Source organism: Papio anubis, chromosome 2 (genome assembly GCF_008728515.1).
Source record: "Papio anubis isolate 15944 chromosome 2, Panubis1.0, whole genome shotgun sequence".
In the NCBI taxonomy this organism is placed as follows: Eukaryota; Metazoa; Chordata; class Mammalia; order Primates; family Cercopithecidae; genus Papio; species Papio anubis.
In genome coordinates, this window is record NC_044977.1 from 90,000,360 (window position 1) to 90,023,788 (window position 23,429).

Below are 23,429 nucleotides of genomic sequence, written 5' to 3' on the forward strand. Positions count from 1 at the left end.
GTCGTGACCCTACCTAGGTCAGTGGCCGAGCCCACCAGGGGGCCGGCTGAGTGGCAGCCAGACCCCAGGGGCCACTCTTTTCCTGGTGCGAATCCTGACTCTATTTGGCAACTCATCAAGAGACTTTGTCCAGGTGTTGGGACCCCTCTGGACCTCAGTTGCGCCTTCTATAAAATACACGGCAGCGTCTCGCAAAGTGTGTCTTGTCAATATCCCCCCACCAGAATGTACTGTTAACTACCTTTTTTTTTTTTTTTTTTTTGAGACGGAGTTTCGCTCTTGTTGCCCAGGGTGAAGTACAATGGCGCGACCTCTGCTCACTGCAACCTCGGACTCCAGGTTCAAGCGATTCTCCAGCCTTAGTCTCCCAATTAGCTGGGATTACAGGCGTGAGCCACCACGCCAGGCCTTAAACTATTAAACATGCTGTTTCCCTGGATCCTTCCCAGACCGGGAGACACAGGAGCGTTCGCATTTGTACCAGGCTACCCTGTGACCCCCATAAACTCCTTTGAAAACCGGCGGATTAGGAGTATCTGAGGGCTCCGGAGTATCTGAGGGCTCCTTCCCTGAGCTGATCATGCTGTGGATGGAAGCTATTGTAAGGGTATATGTAGACTTGCCTGGGTCGGGCGTGCCTAGTAATAAATCCGCCCCACTCTCAATTTTCTCTGGACGAAGATTCCCCATTTCTAGCCCGGAGTTGGAGTCATTTGCCAAGAACCCTCACACCAGAGGACCCATCTGAGTAGAAAGCCAAGGTTCACGAAGGGAAAAGTAGTTTCTTCAAGGTCACAAAGTCAGCCAGAGTTCAGTGCAGGCCCAAGGACTCCCAGTCCACTGCTCTCCCCAAGTCTCCTCTGTACATCCGCGTTTTGGGGGCGTGAGTCTGCCCTGGCACGGGTAGCTGGCAGGGGTCCCGAGGTCTGGCCTGGGAAGGACCTAGCCACGTACGGTCCCCCGCCCAACTTCAGCGCAGGCCACGCAGTCAGGGGTACTCTCTAAAAACCGCAACCAGGCTCCAGGCTCCAGGCTCCCTCTAGGGGTGGAGCCAGACCCGAGCGACAAGCGAACAGTCCAATTCTGGGCGGGCTCTAGGCCCGACAGCCAATCGGGGACCGGGGGCGCGGAGCGTGCAGGGAGGCAAGGCGCTGTAGCTTCGGGGATCCCCCGAGGCTGCTCCGCCCGGCCCCACCCCCGCCGTGGGTCCCGGCCCTACCCACCCTGGCTCACCCACCCTGGCTCAGGCCGGCAGAGCCAGCGCTCGCAGCTGAGGCCGGTGCGCAGTAGCGGGCCTGGCCAGCGGCTCGGAGCTTGCAGGGAGGGTGGACCTCTGGTCGGACCTGCAGCCCCCGACGCCGGGCCTGGGGGTTCCCCCCGCCCCGGCCTTCTGCCAGTCACTACCACCCCTAGCCTCTCCAACTGAGCTCGGCGCCGGGAGAGGATTAAGTAAGTGCTGAGGTCGCTGCTCCTGTGCAAGAAGGGAGGCATCACAGGGTCGCGGAGGCGGGCATGGGGATTGGGGCAGGGAGGACTGAGAGACCTGGTGGAGAACGGCATGCGGGTTCTCAAAGGTCGCGGTGCCGACCCCTTTCGCCCTGGTTTCCTTCCCTTACCCTTTGGACCCTGAGGCAGGCCTGGAAAGTGGTCAGTAGGGCCCCTTCTCTCCTTTGGGAGGCGATGTAAACAGAGCCCCAGAGTTAAGGATTTGGCCCAAGGTCACGCCCGGGATCAGTTGCAAAACCAAGAAAAGAACCCGGGACTTCCTATGTGCCCAGCCTAGCTGGAGGAAGAAGGCAAAGAGGGATGAGCCTTTCTACCCCATAACCCTCTGCCAGCCTTGCCCCTTCCTCAGGGGCCACCAGAGGTGTGTACACACCTCACACACGTACATGCATCTGCACAGGGAGGCACCCCCACTAATGCCCATGAACCAGCACAGAAAGGGACGTGTGTACCCATGAGCTAGGTATCCTTCCTCTCCCTAGGCCGCCCCCTCTGCAGCTTGGCTGGGACTTCTTCCCACCCCACCTTAACCAGGGCCCTCTGCACTGGGCAAATCTCTCACCTTCTGCTTCCAGAGGAGGAGGGTAAAGGAAGAGAAGACACCCAAACTGGGAGCTCCATTCCTTCCTCGCCTTTCTTCTTGACCCTAGCAGCCCCTCTATTGTTGGTGGGTGGGAAGGGCAGTCCAATGTCCGCGAGAGCCTGCAGAGAAGCCCGGCCAAAGAACCAGAGCCTCTATCTCCTTCTTGTCTTCTGGTCTTTCCACATCAGCCTCCACCCACACTCCAAGCATAGTCTGGACCACACAGTGGACTGGGTCCAGGGGCTCCCATGTCTCCCCTTTGTGACTGGGTTGGCCATGGGGAGAAAATCTAACATGTAGTGGATTCTTACTGTGGATGGGGGTTGTGCTGAACTAAGTCTTTCTTTGAGACCTGTTTGTTCTGCCATTTCTGTAACCCCATGACCCTGTAGACTCAGGAAAACGGAGACACAGAGAGGTGGAGTGACTTTCCAGGGATCACTAGTTAAGCGGCTGAGCTAGGTTTCAAAGACAAGCTTGTCTGACTCTTGGGCAAGTGTTTCCCTCCAGGAAAGGAAAAAGCTGTGGTATTTTTTCCCCAAGCAGGATGAGGGATGTGGGAGGCAGGGAATGAGGCGGTGGATGTGGGGTGGTGGGGGATATGGGGACGCAGGTTGTGGGGAGTTTTTGATCAGGGGAGGGAGACCTTTTCTTTCAAACATCCCTGCTGTCTTTCATATCTTCCAGGTTTGATCACTATGATCATCTTATCCACAGAGGATGCAGGGCTTCATTTTTGTTCCTAAAAACAGGGGTACCATAGATATGTAAATATGTGTCCTAATGCCTCCTGAACTTGCCCTCATCCTTGCCCTCAAACCTTTTCCTCACCAATGCTTTCAGAACCTAGAGAGACTTCATCTCACTACGAGTCCCTGTCCTTAGCCTTATGTTTCTTATTCTTTCCTTTCTAGCACCCAGGAAGGCAGGGGGCTCCCTTTATCCAAGGAGGTGACTGTGCAGGTGGCCACCACAGGTGGCAAGAACCACAGGCTGGGGCACTCCGGAGTCAGGAGTGAGTGGGCAGGTTGACTGGCCTCAGGCAGCCTCTCAGCCAGGGCCCTCTCCGCGTCAGCATGAACTCCAGGACCGCATCTGCTAGGGGCTGGTTCAGCAGCCGCCCACCCACCTCTGAGTCTGACCTGGAACCTGCCACAGATGGGCCAGCCTCCGAGACCACTACCCTCAGCCCAGAGGCCACCACCTTTAATGACACCAGAATCCCTGATGCGGCTGGTGGCACGGCCGGCGTGGGTACCATGCTTCTGTCCTTTGGGATCATCACGGTGATAGGCCTGGCTGTGGCCATGGTGAGAGCTGGGGTAGGCTGGGGGAGGATAATCAGTGTTTAGATTTATAGAGAACCTGTTCAATCAGAAGACAATCTGGTTGTTGTTGTTGTTGTTTTTGAGACAGAGTCTTGCTCTGTCATCCAGGCTGGAGTGCAATGGCTCGATCTTGGCTCACTGCAACCTCTACCTCCTGGGCTTAAGTGAGTCTGCTGCCTCAGCCTCCCAAGTAGCTGGGATTACAGGTGTGAGCTGCCATGCCTGGCTAATTTTTTGTACTTTTAGTAGAGATGGGGTTTCGTTATGTTGGTCAGGCTGGTCTTGAACTCCTGGCCTCAAGTGATCTGCCCCCGTCAGCCTCCCAAAGTGCTGGGATTACAGGCATGAGCCTCTTCGCCCAGCCAACAATCTATTAATGAGAGTGCGGTCCTCCTCTCTCACAGAGATTTGTCCACTGGGGCCCAGAGACCAGAGACCAGAGACCAGAGAGGCAATGCTTCCAATTGGAAGAAACAGAAAAGGTTCTTGGGAATTACATGGTGTCTTGAGCTGGGTGGTGAAGGCCACATAGTAGTCAGGGAGTTCCAAGTGGAGGGTCCTGATGGGCAAAAGTTTGGAGGCAGACAGGAGGTTCTGTGAGCAGCCAGCAGGACAGTTAGGGCAGTGGGTATGGGGTTGCAATAGGAGAAGACGCTTAAAGGTGGTTGATGTGGACTGTTAAAGAGCTGATCTGCACCTGGGAGGCTGTTGGCAGTGAACATTCATTTATTCACTTTACTGAGTGTACCTGCCCTGGACCAGGCCTTTGGGACCCAATAGAGGCTAGGAAGACAAGGTCCTGCCCTGTGGTTCTTACAGGAAGCGGGAAACATAAAAACCAAAGGTTCCAAGGGAAGCCTGCAGGAGCTTTCCAGGCTGGGTGGTTAGGGACAGCTGAGAAGCAAAATTAGAGTTGAGATCTCAAAGTGCAAGCCTGGCCTCCGTGTCATGAGAAGGGGTGGAGGTGGCAGCAATCAGGAAGGCAGGGGGCTGGGGAGAGGGCTGCAGGTATCATCCAGTAGTGAGTGTGACGCCTCTTGATCTGGTGTCAGTCCCTAAGGATATGGACTGTCCCCCTAAGATGATACATGGACACTCAGAATGTCACTGAGGGACCACTGGAGATCGTGCAGGCTGAGACTAGGGAGGATGGGGTGCCCCTGAAGTTCCCCAGTGTGTCTGGCAATGGTAGGATTCTGCTCACTGCCCCTTGCAGGCTCTGATGGCTGGCCTTGGGCTCAGGAGCATGTTGCTCTGACAAGTAGGGCTGTGGATGGTCCATCATGGCCTGGTTGGAGCTGCTGTTAAACCAGGGTTGCCATATGGGCCCCACAGGCTCCAGATTGCTGCCAGGGAGCAACTACCAGCCAGCAAGCAGGCCCAGGGTGCAGCATAGGCAGAATGAGGCCAGGGCCTGAGAGGTCTCCTGGGTGGGGGTAAGGCAGGATGCCACTGTTTTCCCTTGGCACCCATGCAGTGGGTAAGCAGATGGAGGCACCCTTAAGGGCAAAATGGGGCCTAGAAACTGCCCTCTTTACTCTCAGTGAAAGGTTTTGTCCTTGAAACTTGAGGACGCTTTCTTACTCTTTGTTCTAGAGGAACATTCAGAAGGCCTGGGTGGATGGCCCGCTTGCCAAAATCAGAGAGGTAGGAAGCTCATAGGACAAAGGCAGCGGAGGGCAGAAGATAGCTCCTGGGGACTGCAGACAGGCCCAGAGGTGCTCACTAAGCGCTGCTTCCTCTCCCCGATGCCAGCCTCAAGGAGGGCTGTGGGTACAAGGAGGAGCAAATCTGCACCAGGCTTTCTGCCTTACCCAGGAGGGAAAAGTGCTTGGCACGGACAGACCAGGATCACTGGTGGGGGAGGTTCCTGGAGGAGGCAGGGCTGCACCTGCTGGACAGTGAAGGGTAGAGAAGATTTGGAAAGGAAGGTGTGGGGGTGGGTGTTAGCTGAGGAACAGGGGAAAAGGCATGGAAATTGGGTAAAAGTTCTGGCCTTTTCTGTAGATCCTTCTGAATCCCAGGGTCTCAGGGGAGGGAGGAGGGCTTGGGGCAAGGGCTGAAAGGTGGGGACCGCAGAGGCTGGGGCTGGGGATGGATCCACTTGCTCATGGTGGCAGGGGCTGGGCCAGAAGATCCCAGAGTTCCTGTCACAGCCTACCCACAGGAGAGCAAGGGAGCACCCCTATGTGGGACCCTGAACAGGAGGGGAGAATGAGGATCGATACCCCAGTTTCTTTTTAGGTTTTGGGGGTCCTGCAGGAGGAGCTCTGGGCCAGGCTGGAAACCAAACCAGATTCAAGCTGTGAATGGGCCACAAAGAATGTGGGAGGATTTGGAGCAACCACAGGGCTGTGCTTTCCCCCAGGCAGAGGTAGTCATGCTCCTGGTAGTCAGAAACTGCCAGTTTAGGGAAGAGCAGGATGATGGCAGAAGTCCCTGGATTCCCTACCCAAAGTGGTCCCACAAGTGTTACCCGCTTCCTTCCTCTCCTCAGTGCATTGTACAAGGTTTCTTGCTCTGACCTAGAGGTCCTAGATGTTTTCTCAGGCTGCCTAGGCCCTCATCTTTAAGGTTGTAATTGAGGGACCGGACCTCAGGGGTTCCTCTTGCATCAGAGCTTTGGGGGGTTGACCTGGGCTGATGCCTAGGGGCTGCGGTCCCCCACCCCTACCTTAGTCCACTGGGAGCCGTCAGCCTCCCATAGGAACTCCAGAGACCACCAGCTCAGGGCCTTGCCTAGAGCCACTGCTCTACACACTACAGAGTCTGGCCACTGCCTGTCCCTGGTTCTTTTTGTTGTTGTTATAGAGATGGGGTGTCAGTATGTTGCCCAGGCTGGACTCGAACTTCTGGGCTCAAGAGATCCTCCTGCCTCAGACTCTTGAGTAACTGGGACTACAGGCACGCACCACCTTACCTGGTCCCTTTACTTTTTCCCTGCATGTGGCTTTGGGCCTGGGAAGAGTTGAGGGGAGGGTACGCGCTGAAGTCTTCCCTTTCGTCTTCAGTCCTGGGGAGTCACAGGTGGGTGCTGAGTGGCTGGAGCTACAGTTAGTATTGGCAGCTCGGCCAATAGGTGGGGCCCACCAGTCCCCAGGCTGGGCCTAACTGTGTGGGCTCCCAGGCTGGAGGGAGCCTCTGAGTCTCCAAACTCAGCCTGGGCACTGTCTGCAGCTACAATGTCAAAAGGAGGCATGGGGCGGGCGCGGGGGCTCACGCCTGCAATCCCAGCACTGTGGGAGGCCAAGGCGGGCTGATCACGAGGTCAGGAGTTCAAGACCAGCCTGGCCAACAAGGTGAAACTCCATCTCTACTAAAATTACAAAAATTAGCTGGGTGTGGTGGTGCACGCCCTCCCAACTACTTGGGAGGCTGAGGCAGGAGAATCACTTGAACCCCGGAGTGGAGGTTGCAGTGAGCCAAGATTGTGCCACCGCACCCCAGGCGGGGGGAAAGGGGGGAAACTTTAAAAAAAAAAAAAAAAAAAAAAAAAGGAGGCATGAAGGTGAACGGGGGGGTGTATGTGTCATTAGGATGGGGACCCACGGGTCTCTTGTTCGTCAGCCTCAGCATGTCCCCATCCAGAAGGGCTGCTGGGTTCCTCAGGGTCTCCTCTCCTTGCCATTTGATGCTGCTCCTTCTCTTGCAGGTTTTGTACATCAGGAAGAAGAAGAGGTAATTCCCCACCCCAACCAAAATCCCAACCAAATCTCGAGCCCATGGGCAGTGCTGGGCTGGGCTCTGAAGGAAGTAGGTGAAAAGCTGATCAGGGAGTCAAGGCCTCTTCTGCCCATTCACAGTTGGGGGTGACCACTTTCCTTTGGGGAGGGTTGAGGGCCCCCCCTCCCACAAGGATCTCACACACAGGGCAGGCAGGTGTGAGGATTCTAGATAACTGGGTATAACCCTGGGATTGGGGATGGGCAGGGAGGGGGAAGGCTGGGATTAGTCCCACCCAACTGCCCACTACCCTTGCCCTGCTGCTCTGAGCTGACTGCTACTGGCTCCCCAACCCCACCTGAGACTCAGACGCTATGGATTACAGCAAGGCCCTAACCTAGGTGATCCCTGTAGGGCCCATGGATAACAGCTACTTGGCCTATGGCCTTACCCTGGAGTGGATAACTGCTGCCTCCCTGGCTACCCATTTAAGGGAATGAGCTGGTATTATAGGTACAAAAATGTCTGTCATTTGTTCTCATTTCAAGGAAAATCTTAAGGCCCTAAGCATGGTTGTGTGCTATGGCTCAGCTAGTCAGCAGGCAAGGCCTGGAGGGCTGCTGGGAGGGGAAGGGCCTGCCCTGTCCCCAGCAGCCTTTGCCCCCATCCCCAGGCTGGAGAAGCTACGACACCAGCTCATGCCCATGTACAACTTCGACCCCATGGAGGAACAAGATGAGTTGGAGCAGGAGCTGCTGGAACATGGGCGGGACGCCGCCTCTGTGCAGGCTGCCACTTCTGTGCAGGCCATGCAGGGCAAGGTGGGCACTGACCAGGCTCCCCACCCCGCCTGCAGCGTCCTTTGTCCTCCACCCTCACCCTCCCTCCTTTCTCATGCAGCTTTCTAGCACCTGCCTTCTGGTCAGATAGCAGGTATTGGGTACATGGCTTTTGCCAGATTTGTTCAGAAAGTGGTCAGATTGCTCTGGGGCCACACACAAACTCATAGCACAAGGCCAGGCCGAGGCAGTCCTGGGATCCAGCCTGGCTCTGCCCCATAGCCTGCTGATCTTGGGAGACCCACTGGCATCTCTGAGCCTCAGTGTTCTCATCCACAAGTGAAAATCCTAATTCTTGCCCCGTGTGCCCCCACATACTGGTTAGGAAAGTAGGAAAGGACTAATGGGGGAGATTGTTGGTGGCTAGGACCCCAGATTCCTCTGCTTCCTGAGAGTCCATGGCCCTGAGTGGGTTGTGGATGGGGTCAGACTCTTGGGCAGCAGTACCTCTGAGTAGGCTGGTGGATTCCCAGTAGCTGACAGACCCAGGCATGTGAAGACCCCAGCCAAACTTGCCTCCTGTGTCCAAAGGGATAGGTACCTGTGTGGCCATCCTGCTGTAGCCACTGGGCTGCCTGACCACTTGCCACCATTCCCCCAAATCCCCACGGGCCAGAGCACCGTCAGCAGGCCTGACCTGCCCCTGACTCATCCAGCCTCTTTGCGTCTTCTTGGGCTCAGAAAGAATCCAGGCTGGGAGTCTAAAGACCCTTTGGTTTTGCCAAAGGTTCTGCATCACCTGGGTCAGGATATATTGCCCCCTTGGGATATTCAGGAACTCGCACTGAGAACCTTGATCCACCCAGCCGCTGGGACTGCTGGCCACTTGACACTTGTTTCCCATGTTCCTCCCTGTGCCAGGCCCTGTGCTAGGGCTTGGGGGTACAGAGTCCTGCCCTCCGATCCCCCGGTGGGAAAAGGTGATGCATGCGTAATTAAATCAACACAGTAAGTGCCTCCAAGGTGACAGGGCAAGCTAGGGAGGAGTCATCTGAGCAAGTAGTATTTCTAGGCTGAGCTTACAGGGAGGGCATTCCAGGCAGAAGCCATTGCTGGTGCCAAGCATAAGCAGGCACCAGGAAGTGAGGGTGGAGGTGACCAGGCCAGTGAATGCATGGCCTTGCCCATGGTCTCTGATGCCTCTGCCTGTCTTCCTGCAGACTACTCTGCCCTCCCAGGGCCCACTGCAGAGGCCCAGCCGGCTGGTGTTTACCGATGTGGCCAATGCCATCCATGCGTGAGTGGCCTGGGACAAGCCTGAACTTCTGATAGAGACCCGCCATGGTGCCCACAGAGCTGCCCACTCCCTGATTGTCAAGACCTACTCTGAGGACCTGCCCTGCCAAGATACGAGAGGGCCCTGCCAGGCCCCAGCTGTTCTCCAGACCCACCTGCTGACTCTAGGCTCTAAGAGAGGGCCCTGGCTGGGCTGGACTTCTGACCACTGACTTCTCCTGACCTGAGGGCCCTGGCACAAAGGGCATCCCTCATGCTGAGAAGGTCAAGAGCCTCTGCTGGCTTCCTCATCCCCTGTCCAGATTGCTCACATTAGGGTCTGCCCTGCTAACGTGGAGGAAATCGGGGGAGATACGGAGTGGGAGGGATTGGGGGAGGAAAGGGGAGGTTTCCCTCTGTTAGGGAAAGACCTGTTTTTTGGAATCTGGAGCCTCCTCTGGGGTGGGTAGAGGAAACCACCCAAGTTATAGGGACAGGGTAGGGCAGCACCTGTTATGGGCCCTGAGAAGCCCAGAGATGGAGCTGAAACTGCCCAGTATGCAAGGATGCCAGGAGAAGGACAGTTTATACCCAGGGTCCATCCATACTACAGAGGGTCCAGGAGGTCTCCCAGCCACCCATCCTTGGCAACCAGATGTTACTGGGGCCAAGCTAGGATGGGAGCTGAGGGGGAAGGAAGTAGGGGAACAGAAGTGGAAGGATGCAGCCCCCCAGACCTGCCGAGAGGCCTCATGCATGTGCATGAGTGTGCCCATGGGCAGACGTGCCTGTCCCAGCACAGAGGGCAGGATGAGATTGTCCACATTGGCCCCACCCTCCAAGTCGACCTGTACCCCATGGTATGTAGCGGAGCATCAGGGTAGGCTATCTTCTCTGCCTTCAGTCTTCAGGGACTGCCAGGAAGAGGGAAGCATGCACGGCAGGGTTTCTCTCTCCACCGCATTGCTTCACTGGGCTCACCTGCTTCTGAAAACGGCTCCCTGTCTTGGGCTCTGCTGAGGAACTGGGGTTGGGAGAGGCTGTTGGTCTGAAGGCAGTAATCACAGGCTGCAGGCTAGAGGGGGCAGTTATGACTGCCTGAAATTGAGTGAGGGATTGCACCTCAGAAAAAGATCTAAAAAACCTAGTCTATGAATTTCCCACCTCCATCCCATCTATGGGAAGAGCCATTCAGTGTTTAGAGAGTGGGGAGATGGGTCCCTGCACTTGGCCTCTCCATAAGCCTTGGAGGGTCCTGGCAAGGCATTGGGCAGAGACAGACCCCAAGAGCGGAGCATCTTTTTACGCTGGACATACGTATACACACAAGCGTGCACAGAGGCATGTCCCGTGCCCAGCCTCTCCACCATCACTGTCCGCCGCTGGTTGGAGGGGCTGCAGGGGTAGTGTGTGCAGACCTTCCATTGGGCAAATGCCACGTGTCAGGAGGGAAGGGCCTAGGAAGCCCCCATGAAGAAGGTTCTGGATTTATTCCCTCCTCTAAATGCTATAAATATGTTAGCACTTGAGCCGACTGGAGGCTGCCAGGAATTCAGGATGCATACAGCTGTAATTTAACCCAGAGCAGCTCCATGTGAGAGCATTAAAGATGTAATGAAGATGTTTACATGGAGGGAGTGTGAGCCTGTGACACTTGGGGTGTGGAACCCCAGGAGGGGCAGGATGGGTGAGGGGCTGTCGGGGGCCTGGGGATAGTTGCTTGGATCATAGCTATGAGGTGGCAGCCCAGGTTTCTCTTGAGCCATCTGAGGAAATGCCTCTGGCCCTGACTTCAAGGTTGCCCTGGGGCTTGGGGTCCCAAGGCCTGCCACCCCCTAGGGTGGAAAGGTCAACTGGACAGGACCTTGTGGGACTAGGGGAGGAAGGAGGCTTGAGCCCCAAGGGCCCCGTGGGAGGTATGGCGCCTCAGGACCCATAGGAGCTGAGTCTGAAACACGAAAGGAAGCAAAACAGTGTCGCTTTTTCTGGGGCACGAGGGTACAGGGGAAGGGTGAGGGGTGGGAAGCCATTAGGGTCATCTGTGTGGAACCCACCTGCAGGGTTCAGAAGGGTTTGGGGGAGAATGACACTAGGGTGACCAGCCATCCTGCTTTTCCCAGGACTATTCCAGTTTTAGCCCTGAAAGTCCCACAGACCAGAACTCTAAGTGACATCCAGGCCCTCCCCAGAGAACTGAGCCTGCAGGCCAGCGTCATGAAAATAAGGGGCAGGTGAGCCCCCCCACCTCCCCAGTTCCACGATGGAGGGCTGAGCTAGAGGAAGGGGCTGGCAGACAGGGCCTTAGGTGAGGGGAGGGCCACGTGCCCATGGACCAACCACACTGGGGTCACAGCTCAGCCTGTCAGCGATGGCCTTGATCTTTGGAAGAGGTCTCCTTCCCTCAACAGATTAGCAGGATTCTGGAGGGGCATGGAGTGAGAGGAGAGGTGGTGGTGGGCTGTGTCCTCCCTTCCTGTTGGGTGGCCCTTCAGCCCAGGGATGTGGGAGCTGCAGAAGACCCAGCGTCTGGGGGATCCTGAAGAAACGGGGCCTGTGGAGTAAGGCTGGCTTCCAGGGACCAGGACCTGGACAGTGGCTCCAGGAGGACCCCAGTGCCCATCCGCTCCTGCTGCCTGCCCCATGCCCCTCTCCTGCAGGGCGGGCTTGGCTAGACAATGTGCACAGGGCAGCAGACTCTGTGGGTGCCAGGGCCCCTGTTCACACCTCTTGTGCCCTCACAGGCACCTTCTCCCCGATCCACCCACCTTCTGCTCTCTATCTCTTATTCCCAGTCCTTCAGGAAAACCAAGTTCCCAGGTCTTCCAGAGTGTGGGGTCAATAAATATTGGGATGAAATGTTCTGGTTGGCGTGTCCTCCTTGAGGCCTTGAGCCTGGTGTGCTCACCACCCTCAGCCAGGCAGTGGAATGAGATGGAGTCACCTGCCTGCCTCACTGCTCCTGAAATTGACTGTTAAATGGAGCCCTTTGAGAAATGCCCCCTGCCCAACAATACACACACACACACACACACACACACACACACACACACACACTCTTCCATAAGTAAAACCCTTCCTTGGGAGTAGCAACCAGGGCTTGGGCTCAGAAGCTGGGCAGTTTGCGGTAGGTGGTATCTGAAGACGTGGCTTGGCGCCTTCAGAGGCCATCTTCTTGTTTAATAAAGTGAAATGTCACCTTTGAGCCAAAGTGAATGAAATAATCCCATTGCCTGGCTGCAGGCAGACACTGGGGATGCCTACAGAATATAAAGGAAAGTTCTTGTGGGGGAGGGCCCAGAAACTCCAGTACAGCAGCCTGACCTTGCTATGGATTCCTTCCAGAAACATTGCTAAGCGTCTATCATGAGCCTGGCATCACGGTCCTGAGGGTGAACCAACCTAGACTCTGCATTTCCATTCTAGATGGAGGAGACAGATGTCAAATAGGAAAACAGGTGTGTGCGTGTGTGTACACACATAACACACATTCTATAGGTCTATATATCTCTATATGTACAGCTGTAGGAAAAAGAAGGTGGGGTGGGGGCAGGGTGTGCCTAGGGATTTTATAGGCTGAGGGCAGACACCCCCGCCCCATCCTGCCCAGCTGCACCCCTCAGCAGGCCTCAGTGTGGAGAGCCGTGGTCCATGATATCTGGGGGAACCCCAGGAGACGCTGTTTTGACATCCCCACACAACTTGTCCTCTGAGGACTCAGGACGGGGGGCCTTAGTCACCCAGAGGACACTCTAAAAGGCCAGAGTTGCTGAGAGAAGAACAAGAAATGTGTAGACATCAGCTGCAGGAAAAGGAGGAAGGGAGGGGGAGAGCATGGAGACCCCTTAGGTGGGGTGCGACCAGGATGCCCTCCCACCTGGGCCTGGGTCTGCCTGTGGCACCTTCTGTCACCTCCCCTCGGCCCTCAAAGCTCCTTGGCAGCAATCCCCGCCCCTCACCCCAGGCGCTTTGGTGCTGCGAGTGGAAGATCAGGGCAGGTGTCAATGCTCCCCAGGAGCAACTCCCTGCCCCTCTGCCGCAACCTGAGGGAGCTGGGGGAAGGGCAGCAGGCATACAGGGAGGAACAAGAAGTGGGTGTCACCTCCCCCACCCCAGAGAAAACTCTAGGGCTTCAGCCCAGGAGAGGGTCTGTGGGGGAAGCAGAGAGGGAGGTGGAGCTGAGACCTACCTGGGAAGGTGGTTTCCTTTTCCCAGCCCCTGGCCTGGGGAAAGCAGTCTGTGTCAAAGAGACCTTCTGCTGGGTAGAGGAGGAGGACCTGCTTCTCAGGTCTGCCCTCAGCTTTGAAGAATCCCCCTCTGTCTCAGGGTTCTGCTGGGAAGGTGATCCTCTGGGAGCCTGGGGACAAGGTTTCTGTCTGGGGATGTTACCCTGAACTCAAATCTGCTGACAGGGGAGGGAGGTCTAGACAACCTTTATTCTGAGGCCAGGGAGCCCCCTACCTGGCCTCACCCAGGGGATACCAAGGCCTTCAGTAAGCCAGGTCAGCTCTGATCAGTTGGTCACAGCCTGAGCCAGATGTTCACATTTTGGGCAAAATCTCAGGTAGCCCATCGTGCCATTTAACTTGAAAGCAAAGTGAAAAATCACACAGGGGCCTCCCTGGTGTCTCTCTCATGCAGAGTCCACAGGAGGAATTAAGCACTTTCGGTATGCTCAACCATGTGCTTGGAGGTGCTTGGAGGTGTGCTTGCTGCCCTTGAGAGCCAAGTCTGCTGGTCAGAGAAAGTGTGCTGACTGAGTTGCTCCCAACTCCAAGAGTTGCATTCAGGGAGGCCTGCCTGGAGGAGGCACAGGAGCAGCACCAGCCGCCTTCACTTTCTGCCTGACTCACCAGGACCTGGGTTGCAGGCCAGGATGTGGCAGCCTCTGCTGCCTATTCTGTGGGTGTGGTTGTGGTTGTGACAGATGTGACACAGGCTGTCTAGCAGTGGAACAGAACAACAGACCCCAATGAGAAACATTCTCTACCCGTGGCATTTCCCAAGAAACCCAGTGGAGTGCTGCTCTCTCTTCCAGCAGGCACAGCAGCATCCAGGAGGTGCCACACTCCTGGCTGATCCTCCTGTGGCAGCAACACCAGCTTCCCTTCTCTGGGTCCAGGTCATGGCCCAGCAGAGCAGCCCCTCATTCCCAGCCTAGGAGACTCAATAACATAAAAGCCAGTCCCACCAAGGGGTGTTAGGGGTGTTAAGAGGGCAGGTCACCAGTTAGAAGCCACCGGGCCTGGGCTGATGGATGGCCCCAGTGGGCCAGACCTGTAAGAGGTGCCCAGCCCCGTTTACCCATGAGGAACTGGGTGGTCAGAGGGGCTGAATGAAGTGTCCATGATTGCCCCACTGTGTGGGGCTTTGGAGCCCCATGCTGTCTGCTCTTCCCACAACACCAAGGGAGAAAGTGAAGTTGGCAGCCACTTGGCCCCTTACCACAGTTCTTGGTACCAACTTCAGGCTTGCCCTGGCTGAGGACTTTGGGGGCTGCAGAAGAAGATGGCCCCATGGTTCCAGCCTGGGTGAGTGGGCAGAGCGATGGGGAGGGGAGCTGGGGTGGAGGCTTGAGAAAGAGCAGGTCCTGGGCCATAGAGGGAGCAAGAAATGGGGGTGAGGAGGTTGTTCCTCGGGAGTCCCAAGGTTCAGGCCCCAGTCCTGGATTTGGCATGAACTGACCAAACCAGGAGGGAGGATCTGTTCCCTCCTCTGGCCCTCCGTTGACTCATTTGTAAAGTGGACAATGTAATCCTGCCCTTCTTTCTGCCCAGGCATGGGGAGGTGGGAGGCAGGAATTGGTCGGATAGGCTTTGAAAAGGGAAGGCCTAGGTGGAGCAGAGAAGGGGCTAGGGGCTGTCATCTGGGCCCACCTTCAGACTGGCCAAGCTCCAACAAGGCTCAGAGTCACTCGGTGCTTCCCCTTCACTGGGAACCTTGGAGAGACAGCCTGGGACAAAGACAACGATTCAGAGCTTCTCCAGCCACACCAAATATAACTGCTTCCCAGGCCCTGAAGTCTCCCAGGTCTAAAGTGAAGGACAAGGATTGTCTCTCAGCCGGGGACCTTGGAGGGGGGATTTGGATGAAGTCTCCTTGGGGACCTCATATCTTTGATTTTGGAGGGGGCAGGGTGGTGGGTATGAGAAGGAGGCCTGCCTGATGGGTTCGTGGGCACCACCTCTGTCCGTATGTCCTAGTGACAGAAGGAGACACAGTTCAGCCAGTGGCTGGAGCTTGGGTAAAGCCTTGAGTCCAGCTGGAGGGGCTGGCAGGGCAGGGGCCTGGTGCGCTCTCCTGCCGGGGGTGCGCTCTTGCTGGAGGCCAAGGCAGGCGGGAGGCTGTCCCCTGTGCCAGAGCCATCGGCAGGGAAGGCACAGAGAACACATGAAGCCCCTGGCTTCAGGCTAACTTCATGGGGACTTTCCCTGGGACGTCCCTCACCTGTGGCTCTCCCTGATCCCTCAGGCTCCTCAGCATTGGCCCCTTCATCTTCACCTTCTCTTTGAATTTTGTCCTGGCCAATGTTCTCTCTTTATTCTAAATGAAGGCAAGTGCCTGGGCTGGTCTAAGCCCTGTCTGAGTCCCTAGTCCCCACTTGGACTTGAGCCCATGCCTGTCTTGAGCCTGGTACCCTGAGAGGGGCTGTCCACGGGGACTCTACTCCTACCCCACCGCACAGCACCTACTGCCTGCTGTGTACCCCCTCCCATCATCTCATTTAATCCCTGTGATAAACATTAGCCCCCTCTTATAGACAAAGCACAGGGGGACTCAGAGAAGCAGTGAGACTGGCTGTGCAGTCTGCGAGGCACGGATGGCAGGTCACAAGGGCAGAGCTCGGGGAGAGCCTGAGCACAAGGCCGGCTCCCTGCACATAGCTGGCACCCAGGAATGCTACCAATTTCACAATCTTCCAGGCCATTTTCTAACTAAGTGGTCTTGCTCATGGAGATCCCTGTCAAAGAGATAGGACCCCTAACCTTGGTCCGGGTGCGGCGGGTGAGGCACTCAGCAAATGGGACTCCCCAAACCTGGGCTCCTCAAAGAGCAGCAGAGCCCCTCACCCCAGGTAAGCCTCATCCTGACCACCTCTTGGTTGATCCTGGGACCCTAGAGCTCCCTCTTGGTTTACTACCCACCTTGAGGTTTCTTCCTGGCTATGGTTTCCCATGGCACCTTTCTAGACGCTAGTGGGATGGGGGCTGGTTTGAGAGTTCAGTCCAATTCTATCTACCTCGCCCAGGACATCTCTTATATGCTGAACTGAGAGCCCTGTAAGGTGGTTTTGCACACAGGCCCCTGTATCCCCAACCAGGGGTGGTGCCAGGCATGTATAACAATTCCATACATGAGGGCCGGGCGCGGTGGCTCAAGCCTGTAATCCCAGCACTTTGGGAGGCCGAGACGGGTGGATCACGAGGTCAGGAGATCGAGACCATCTTGGCTAACACGGTGAAACCCCGTCTCTACTAAAAAATACAAAAAACTAGCCGGGCGAGGTGACGGGCGCCTGTAGTCCCAGCTACTCGGAAGACTGAGGCAGGAGAATGGCGTAAATCCAGGAGGCGGAGCTTGCAGTGAGCTGAGATCCGGCCACTGTACTCCAGCCTGGGTGACAGAGCAAGACTCCGTCTCAAAAAAAAAAACAAAAAACAAAAAACAAAAACAAAAAAAAACAATTCCATACATGCACTTCCAGGGGCTCCAGCCAACAACTCCGGAGAGCTGCCAGAAGGGCCTTGGTAGTGGGCCTTTGGCTACCTTGACGGCTAGAATCTGGTCCTAATAAGTTATCCTTGATTGGTGCAATCTGGCACCATCTCACTTTACTCTCAGTAGCCCCTGGGAGGGTATACGGCCACCCCTATTGCAGAGGAGGAGACCCAGCACCCAGAGACTGCGGGCATCAGACTCAGAGCCAGGGACCTGGCCCTTCTCCCATACCATTCTAGAAAGGAGCCTCAGATAAGATAAGCCCCAGAGACTGCGGGTGCAGGGGCCTGACAGGGCACCCAGCAGGCACTATCCACTTCACTCCCCAATCTGCCCACCAACCTTCCATGCCAGCCTGTTCTGCCACCTGCTTGCAGTTCCAGGCACTGCCACTCTCAGACAGGTCACCTGTCTGGTGGCCCAGGGGTTCTGTGGTCCCACCCTCAGATCTCTTCTCTGCACTTGGCCTCTCCCACATGTGGCATGAAGAGCAGCCCCCAGACTGCAGGCCCTGATGTGGGAATCAACTGGCAGGGCCAGGACTAGGCCAAGTGAATGAAGGGCCTAGGCTTCAAAATTTAAGGAGCCACTCACTCTCAGGTACTGACACTGCACTTTCACCAACATTAATGTGTGTGCCTCCTTAAATCTCATGCCCTGGATACCTCATTCACCCGAATCTCAGGCCCCTCCCTAGCTAAGGCTGATATTAAACCCCTACCCTCCTCCCACACCCTGCTAGCAGGCTGGAGGCCCCAGAGGTGCAAGCAATGAGAGTGTGGGCCAAACCCTGCCCCAGCTGAAGCTCATCAGGAAGCTCTTTACCCAGAGGAGGCTGAGAACACCAGATTATGAGAGATTTAAGGGATTTCTCAGCGGCTCGATAATGGGTCAATAAAAATGACACTCTGAAACTCCAGGTGAAGGAGGCAGGAAGATTCATGCTATAAATCCCTTCAGATGAGTCAGACCCAGAGTCTGTGTGCGTGTGGACCTCCTGGGGCACTCACAGACAGAATCCAAGCCCATTTAATTCCCCAGCAACCCACAGAGTGGGCACCCCTTGTGTTCCCACATTACAGATGGGGAAACTGAGGCACAGGGCAGTAGGGTTGCTCAGCACAAGGCAGGGCCTGAATTTGATCTCAGGTGGGCGAACCCGAGTTCACACTCCCGAACAAGGAAAGAATATCCTCTGAAGACAGAGCTGGCTTCTCCTGACACCACTCATTCATTCTCTTCACACGTTCCCAGCTCTTCCATAGCAGGCCCTCTGCTGGGCTCTGGTGCTGAGGGGCACCTGGTCGGTGCTGGACTTGGAAGAGACCCCCCAGCAGGAAAGCCAGGACAGCAGCACTGACAGCAACAACAGCCCCCTCAGGAAGAAGTGACCAGAGAGGCAGCTGGGGACAGGGGACTCCAGAGGAGCCGACACCACTGCCTGGGGGTGAGGCAAGGCTTTCATGTGCTGGGCCTCTTGCTGGGTTTGATAAAAGGTGGTGGTGGATGTTTCAGGCTGGGCAGGGGGCAAGGGGTGAAGGACGTGAACTTCCCACAGCCAGGACACTAAGATGGTGACCTCACCAGGTGAGTCCGGCGGGCATGGAGCGCCCGCATGGTGCTGGGCCAGCACGCCGTGCGATACTCATCCTGCCTGCTCTGCTGAGGCCCTTGTCGCAGACGATGGTGCTGGGTGGGGAGTGGATCTGTTGGACACTGCTCTGTAAGATCCACCAGGACAACAGGTGCTGCTAAATGACTCCCCCAGAGAGACCGCACCTGCCTCCACACCCTCCAAAGGGGACCAGGAGGCCTGTTCTCATCGCCCAAACGGTGACCATCCCAAAGCTGGGTGGGTGGGGTGGGTGCAAGTTTCCTTCGTGGAGGAGGCAAGGGCACACTATTTGGAGCCATTCTGAATGTGAACACCAGGTGGCGGTGCAGACCCAGATTATTAGGTGGGAGCAGGCAGGGGCTTGCCTGAAATTTGGCCTTGAGGCTTTTTTCAGGGCCCTGGGGTCTGGGAGGCTGCTGCATTGGAGCTGTTTGCTTCCTCCCTGCCAGAAGCAGGTCTGGACTGGGGTTGGGTCAGGCACACTGGTCACCACTGTATCCTGAGTCTGCCACATAGTGGGTGCTTAGGGCTATTTATCAAATGGAGAATTGAATAAGTGGTCCTTGCCTCATGGGAATTAAATGAGTTAACATATTAAAAGCACGTGGAGAGCCATCAGTGAAAGTGTGCAGCTATTTGTACTTTTATTATGGAGGGTGGTTCTTCTCATCAGGGCCCACCTATCTGGGCTCAGGGCATCTAAGCTGCGTGCCCTGCCCTGGGATTTGGACAGCCTCCACCAGCAGGGGATAAAGACTGGACCCCAAGGCCTTACCACTCGATGCAGCATCCCTGTGGGCAGTTGGGGGACAGAAGGGGCCTGTCATAAGCACTGAGGATGGCACACAGGGGTCAGGCCCCTAGGCCTCACCATGCAGCTTCCATAGCAGGGGAAGAGGCCACCTGCTACTGTCCCCTAAGTGCTGTCAGGACTGGGCCACTGGCAGGGTTAGCTAGCCGGAGGTTAGGGAGGGATGAGGGTGGGGCATGCCCCTCAGTGATCAGGGCCCAGGCTCTCAGAGTGATCTGATCATTCCCTCCCAGGCTTTTCTCGTTGCACACCTTTGCCTTCCCTGAGACCTCCACTGTAAATGCCTGTCTCATTCTTACTTCAAATCCTGGCTCCCTTCCCTGCCCACCCAAGGCATTGCGCAGAAAGCCGCTCTCAGACGCCAACCACCCTCCCCTAGGTCCTCCCCACAGAACTCTCATGAGCTCCATCAGCCACCTTGCCTGACACAGAGTCTCAGTAAGGTTGAGTGATTTGTCCTAGTCACACAGGATTTGCACCCAGCTCTGTTGAACTCCTTCAGCAGTCTTGAACAGGCCTGGGTTATCTCTGCATCCCTTATAGTGGGTTCCTGAGTATGTCACCAAGGGCCCCTTCTTTTTGGCTCCTGCATCCCCCAACATGAACAAGCGAGATGGGGACATTTGCCACCTCCAGCGACCTGGCTGTGACTGGGAGGGCAGGAACTGTACCACCTCTTCCCCATATATCATCTCCAGTAAGGCAGACAGCAGGAAACAAGCCGCTGCTGCACCGGGACTCCTGGTGATCCAGCGCAGCAGGCAGCTGGACTCTAGGGAGGAGCTGCGACTGGCCCCACACCTCTTTGGGCTTCCAGAAGAGGCATACCTCACGGCGAGTCAGCTCTGCCTTCTATAATAACATGGGTTCTGGTGCCAGGTGTCCCAGACACCCCTGTCCAAGGGGCCTGGGGCAACTGCATTCTCCTGAGTGCCCCTTGCTACATGAATGAGCTTATCTGAATCACAGCTAAGCCACCATGCAACTCCAGGCAAGTCCCTGAACCTCTTGCCTCAGTTTCTTCATCTGTAAAGTGGGGCAAGTCTTCCTACTTGACAGAATTAAGAGTTCAATGCCAGTGAGTACCAAGATATGGGAAAAAAAGTATAAAAAGAGTTCAAGCCCTGGGTTTGAGACCAGCCTGGGCAACACGGCAAGACCCCCGTCTCTACAAAAAAAAAAAAAAAGCTTTTTTTAATTAGCCAGGCATGGTGGCATGTGCCTGTAGTTCCAGCTATTAAGGAGGCTGAGGTGGGAGGATTTCTTGAGCATGGGAAGTCAAGGCCAGCCTGGGTCACATTCTCCACTTTAAAGACCCTGTCTCTAAAAATAAAAATAAAAATAAAATAAAATAAAATAAAATAAAATAGTTCATATGTGTAGAGGGTCTAGAACAGTGCCTGACACATAGGAACACTAGGTAAATATTTGCTTAGTAAATGACACGCTAAAGGTCTGAAAGGTGGCCCACGGGGGACAGACCTTTTGCAGGGGTGGGGCCTCTGAGCCATACATGGGCTCAGCCCTCGGGCAGCCCTGAGGTCTACAGGGGCTGCGGGGCCACCCAGTTCTAGGTTACACTTCCTGGCTCCACAGTCTGGAAGGTCTAACCCTTGAAGTGGCCCCGAGTTCTAAAGTTGCCTCTACCTAGCAGTGCATGTGCCCTCACCAAGTCCCCCACTGCCAGGTGGGGGCAGGGTCATGGGGCAATCCCCTGCTCTACACCTGGCTTGACCTGGAGCCTCCTGAAGACACAGCCCAGACTCGGATCCAGCCTGGGAGAGGTGAGTAGGGGCAGCTGGGGCAGGTGAGAAGGATGGGCCCCATCTTCTGAGCTCTGGGGCCAGGGAACCCTCTGACCTGGCTCGAAGCAGCAGCCTTGGGCCACAAGGTCATAGAGTATTTTTCCACCGGGGAGGATGAGGTGAGCCCTCTGGCTCCTGAAAATTCATGAAAACTGGTGGGTGGCTAAGGCTACTTGGCCACTTCCCCAATCACTCCTTAATACAAGAGCCACAGAAGGGCTCAGGACCTAGGAGACCTGGGGGTCCACAGGCTGCAGGGGAGAGGCTGGCTTCTTTCCCCAGCCAATTCTCTGTCTGGCTCAACGATGCCCACTGTCTTCCTAGTTCCCAGGCCACAAACCAGGGTCTTCCCCCAGCCCTCAGCCCCCAAGGCTAGTCGCTCTCCTCCCGACAAGACTCATATGCAATGACATAAGTACCACCTGGTCAGATTTTCCTGGGCCTCCCACCCTCCCCTACGGAGTTCCCAGACACACCCTATTTGCCAATGCCCCTCTATCCTCCACTCAGGCCTGCAAGACTTCTTCTGAACTCTGAAACGCCCCAGCCTGGCCTCCAGAGTCCTCAACCTGCTGCCTCCCATCGTGCCCAGGCCATCTGCTCAGACAGCAGCCAGTCTCCTGCCTTTACGCTCTCTGCCCATGCCTGTGCCAGGGTTACTTCCCACCCTGCCCCTGGCTGGGCCTTGCCTCCCTGACATCTTTCCAGCTCTCTGGCAATTACCCAGGTGATTAATTTGGCAATTAATTTGGTAATTAATCATGCTTCTGCTGCTTAGGATGCTCCCCTTCCGCCAGCCAGGCCAAAGATCTACTTGGCTTGACTTTCCCTGGGAAGGGGGGTTGAGCCCTGGAGGCAGGAGAGATGGTCCACTCTGAGTCCCATTACCTGGCCCTGCAGCAGCCGTGGGCCAGGGATTGCATGCAAAGGAGCCCAGGATTCAGCTGAGATAGAGACCCAGGTCCTGCCTCTGAGGGTGCCCCAGGATGCACCTTAGCATTGTTTCTCAGCCTGTCTCTAGCTGCAGGAACTCACTACCCACACTGTGGCCCCAGCACCAGCTCAGCCTTTGCTCAGCCTCCTGGTGACTCTTCCTCCAGGCTCCTGGGGGAGCTGGTCACTGGTGGAGAACCATGGTCCTAAGTGAGCTCACAGCCTCCTGAGGCCTCGGAACAGGCCAAGTCCTTCCATCTGGTAAGAGGGACTGGGCAGCCTTCTAACAGGCACCATTTCAGGTGGGCTTTGATCAATAGCAGGATTTAGTGGCAGAGGAGAAACTGAGTCCTGGTGTCCAGTTGGGTTGGACTCAAGTGGCCCTGGCCTTGTTGTGGGCTCCAATGGGGCTAGCTACCAGATGTGTAGCCCTACAGTTACAACCAACAGATGTACTGCCAGGACGAGGTCCCCGTGGAGCCAGCCCTATGGCATTGATTGAAATGCCCCCCTGCCAATTAGGAGTTTTAAAGAAATGTATAATGATCCCTAATTGGTACCCTCATTAGTTGCTAATTAAACACTTAAGCATTTCTTACAAGTTTAACACATTAATAAGGCAGTTCATTATATGGTAACGAGATTTATTTCTCATATTTATTATATTGTTTCACCACTACTGACGGCAGAGTTATTTTTTTAAAAAACATGGCTTCTTACTGATTACACACAGTCCCCTTCCTACCCTGCCTCAGCCAACAGCTGTTCCTGCCAGTGCCCTGAGCCTTGCTTTCTGGTGGGCCAGAAGCCAGTGTCCTGGGTCCTCCCTACCGCTTTTGGTCCAGCCTCCCAGAGGTGAGTCAAGCAGGGCACCTTCTTCCCGAAGTCTGGAAGGGCCAGAGCTGGGCTCTGCAACACAGCACAACCCCAGAGGGCTTCAGGGCCAAGAGCCCTGGGAAAACCTCTGTGCATTTAGTCAACCTCTGCATTCCAGGAGCACCTGGGTGGGGTGGGGGATGGGCTTCCTGCTTTCAGTGCCCTGGAGAGCCCAGTTTCAGGACAGGCACCACACTGGGGGCTGACACTGATGGCATGAGCACAGCAGCCAGGGGAGGACAAGGAGGTCCTTTGAGGCTGTCCCCTCAAAGTGCGCAGGAGGAGGGTTGCAGATGGCAGGAACTGGGCTGAGACCAGGATCCTGGGAAAGGTTAGGGAGTCTACAGGATGAGTGGCCCACAGAAGCAGACCCTCAAAAGCAGTGGTGGGGACCAGGCGCAGCAGCTCGTGCCTGTAATCCCAGCATTTTGGGAGGCCGAGGTGAGCGAATCACTTAGGGTCAGGAGTCCGAGACCAGCCTCGCCAACATGGCAAAACCCTGTCTCTACTAAAAATACAAAAAAATTAGCAGGGCATAA

General features: G+C 55.9%; 1 protein-coding gene across 1 annotated transcript; it reads left to right on the forward strand.

Moving 5' to 3' along the window:
• Positions 1-1,110: 1,110 nt before the first annotated feature.
• On the forward strand, positions 1,111-11,994 carry C2H3orf18 (chromosome 2 C3orf18 homolog). The gene is made up of 5 exons (XM_003894367.4): positions 1,111-1,449; positions 3,004-3,399; positions 7,070-7,095; positions 7,754-7,901; positions 9,080-11,994. Exons 2-5 carry the CDS (start codon positions 3,166-3,168, stop codon positions 9,158-9,160), a joined length of 489 nt encoding a protein of 162 aa, XP_003894416.1. The 5' UTR covers positions 1,111-1,449; positions 3,004-3,165; the 3' UTR covers positions 9,161-11,994.
• Positions 11,995-23,429: the final 11,435 nt, after the last annotated feature.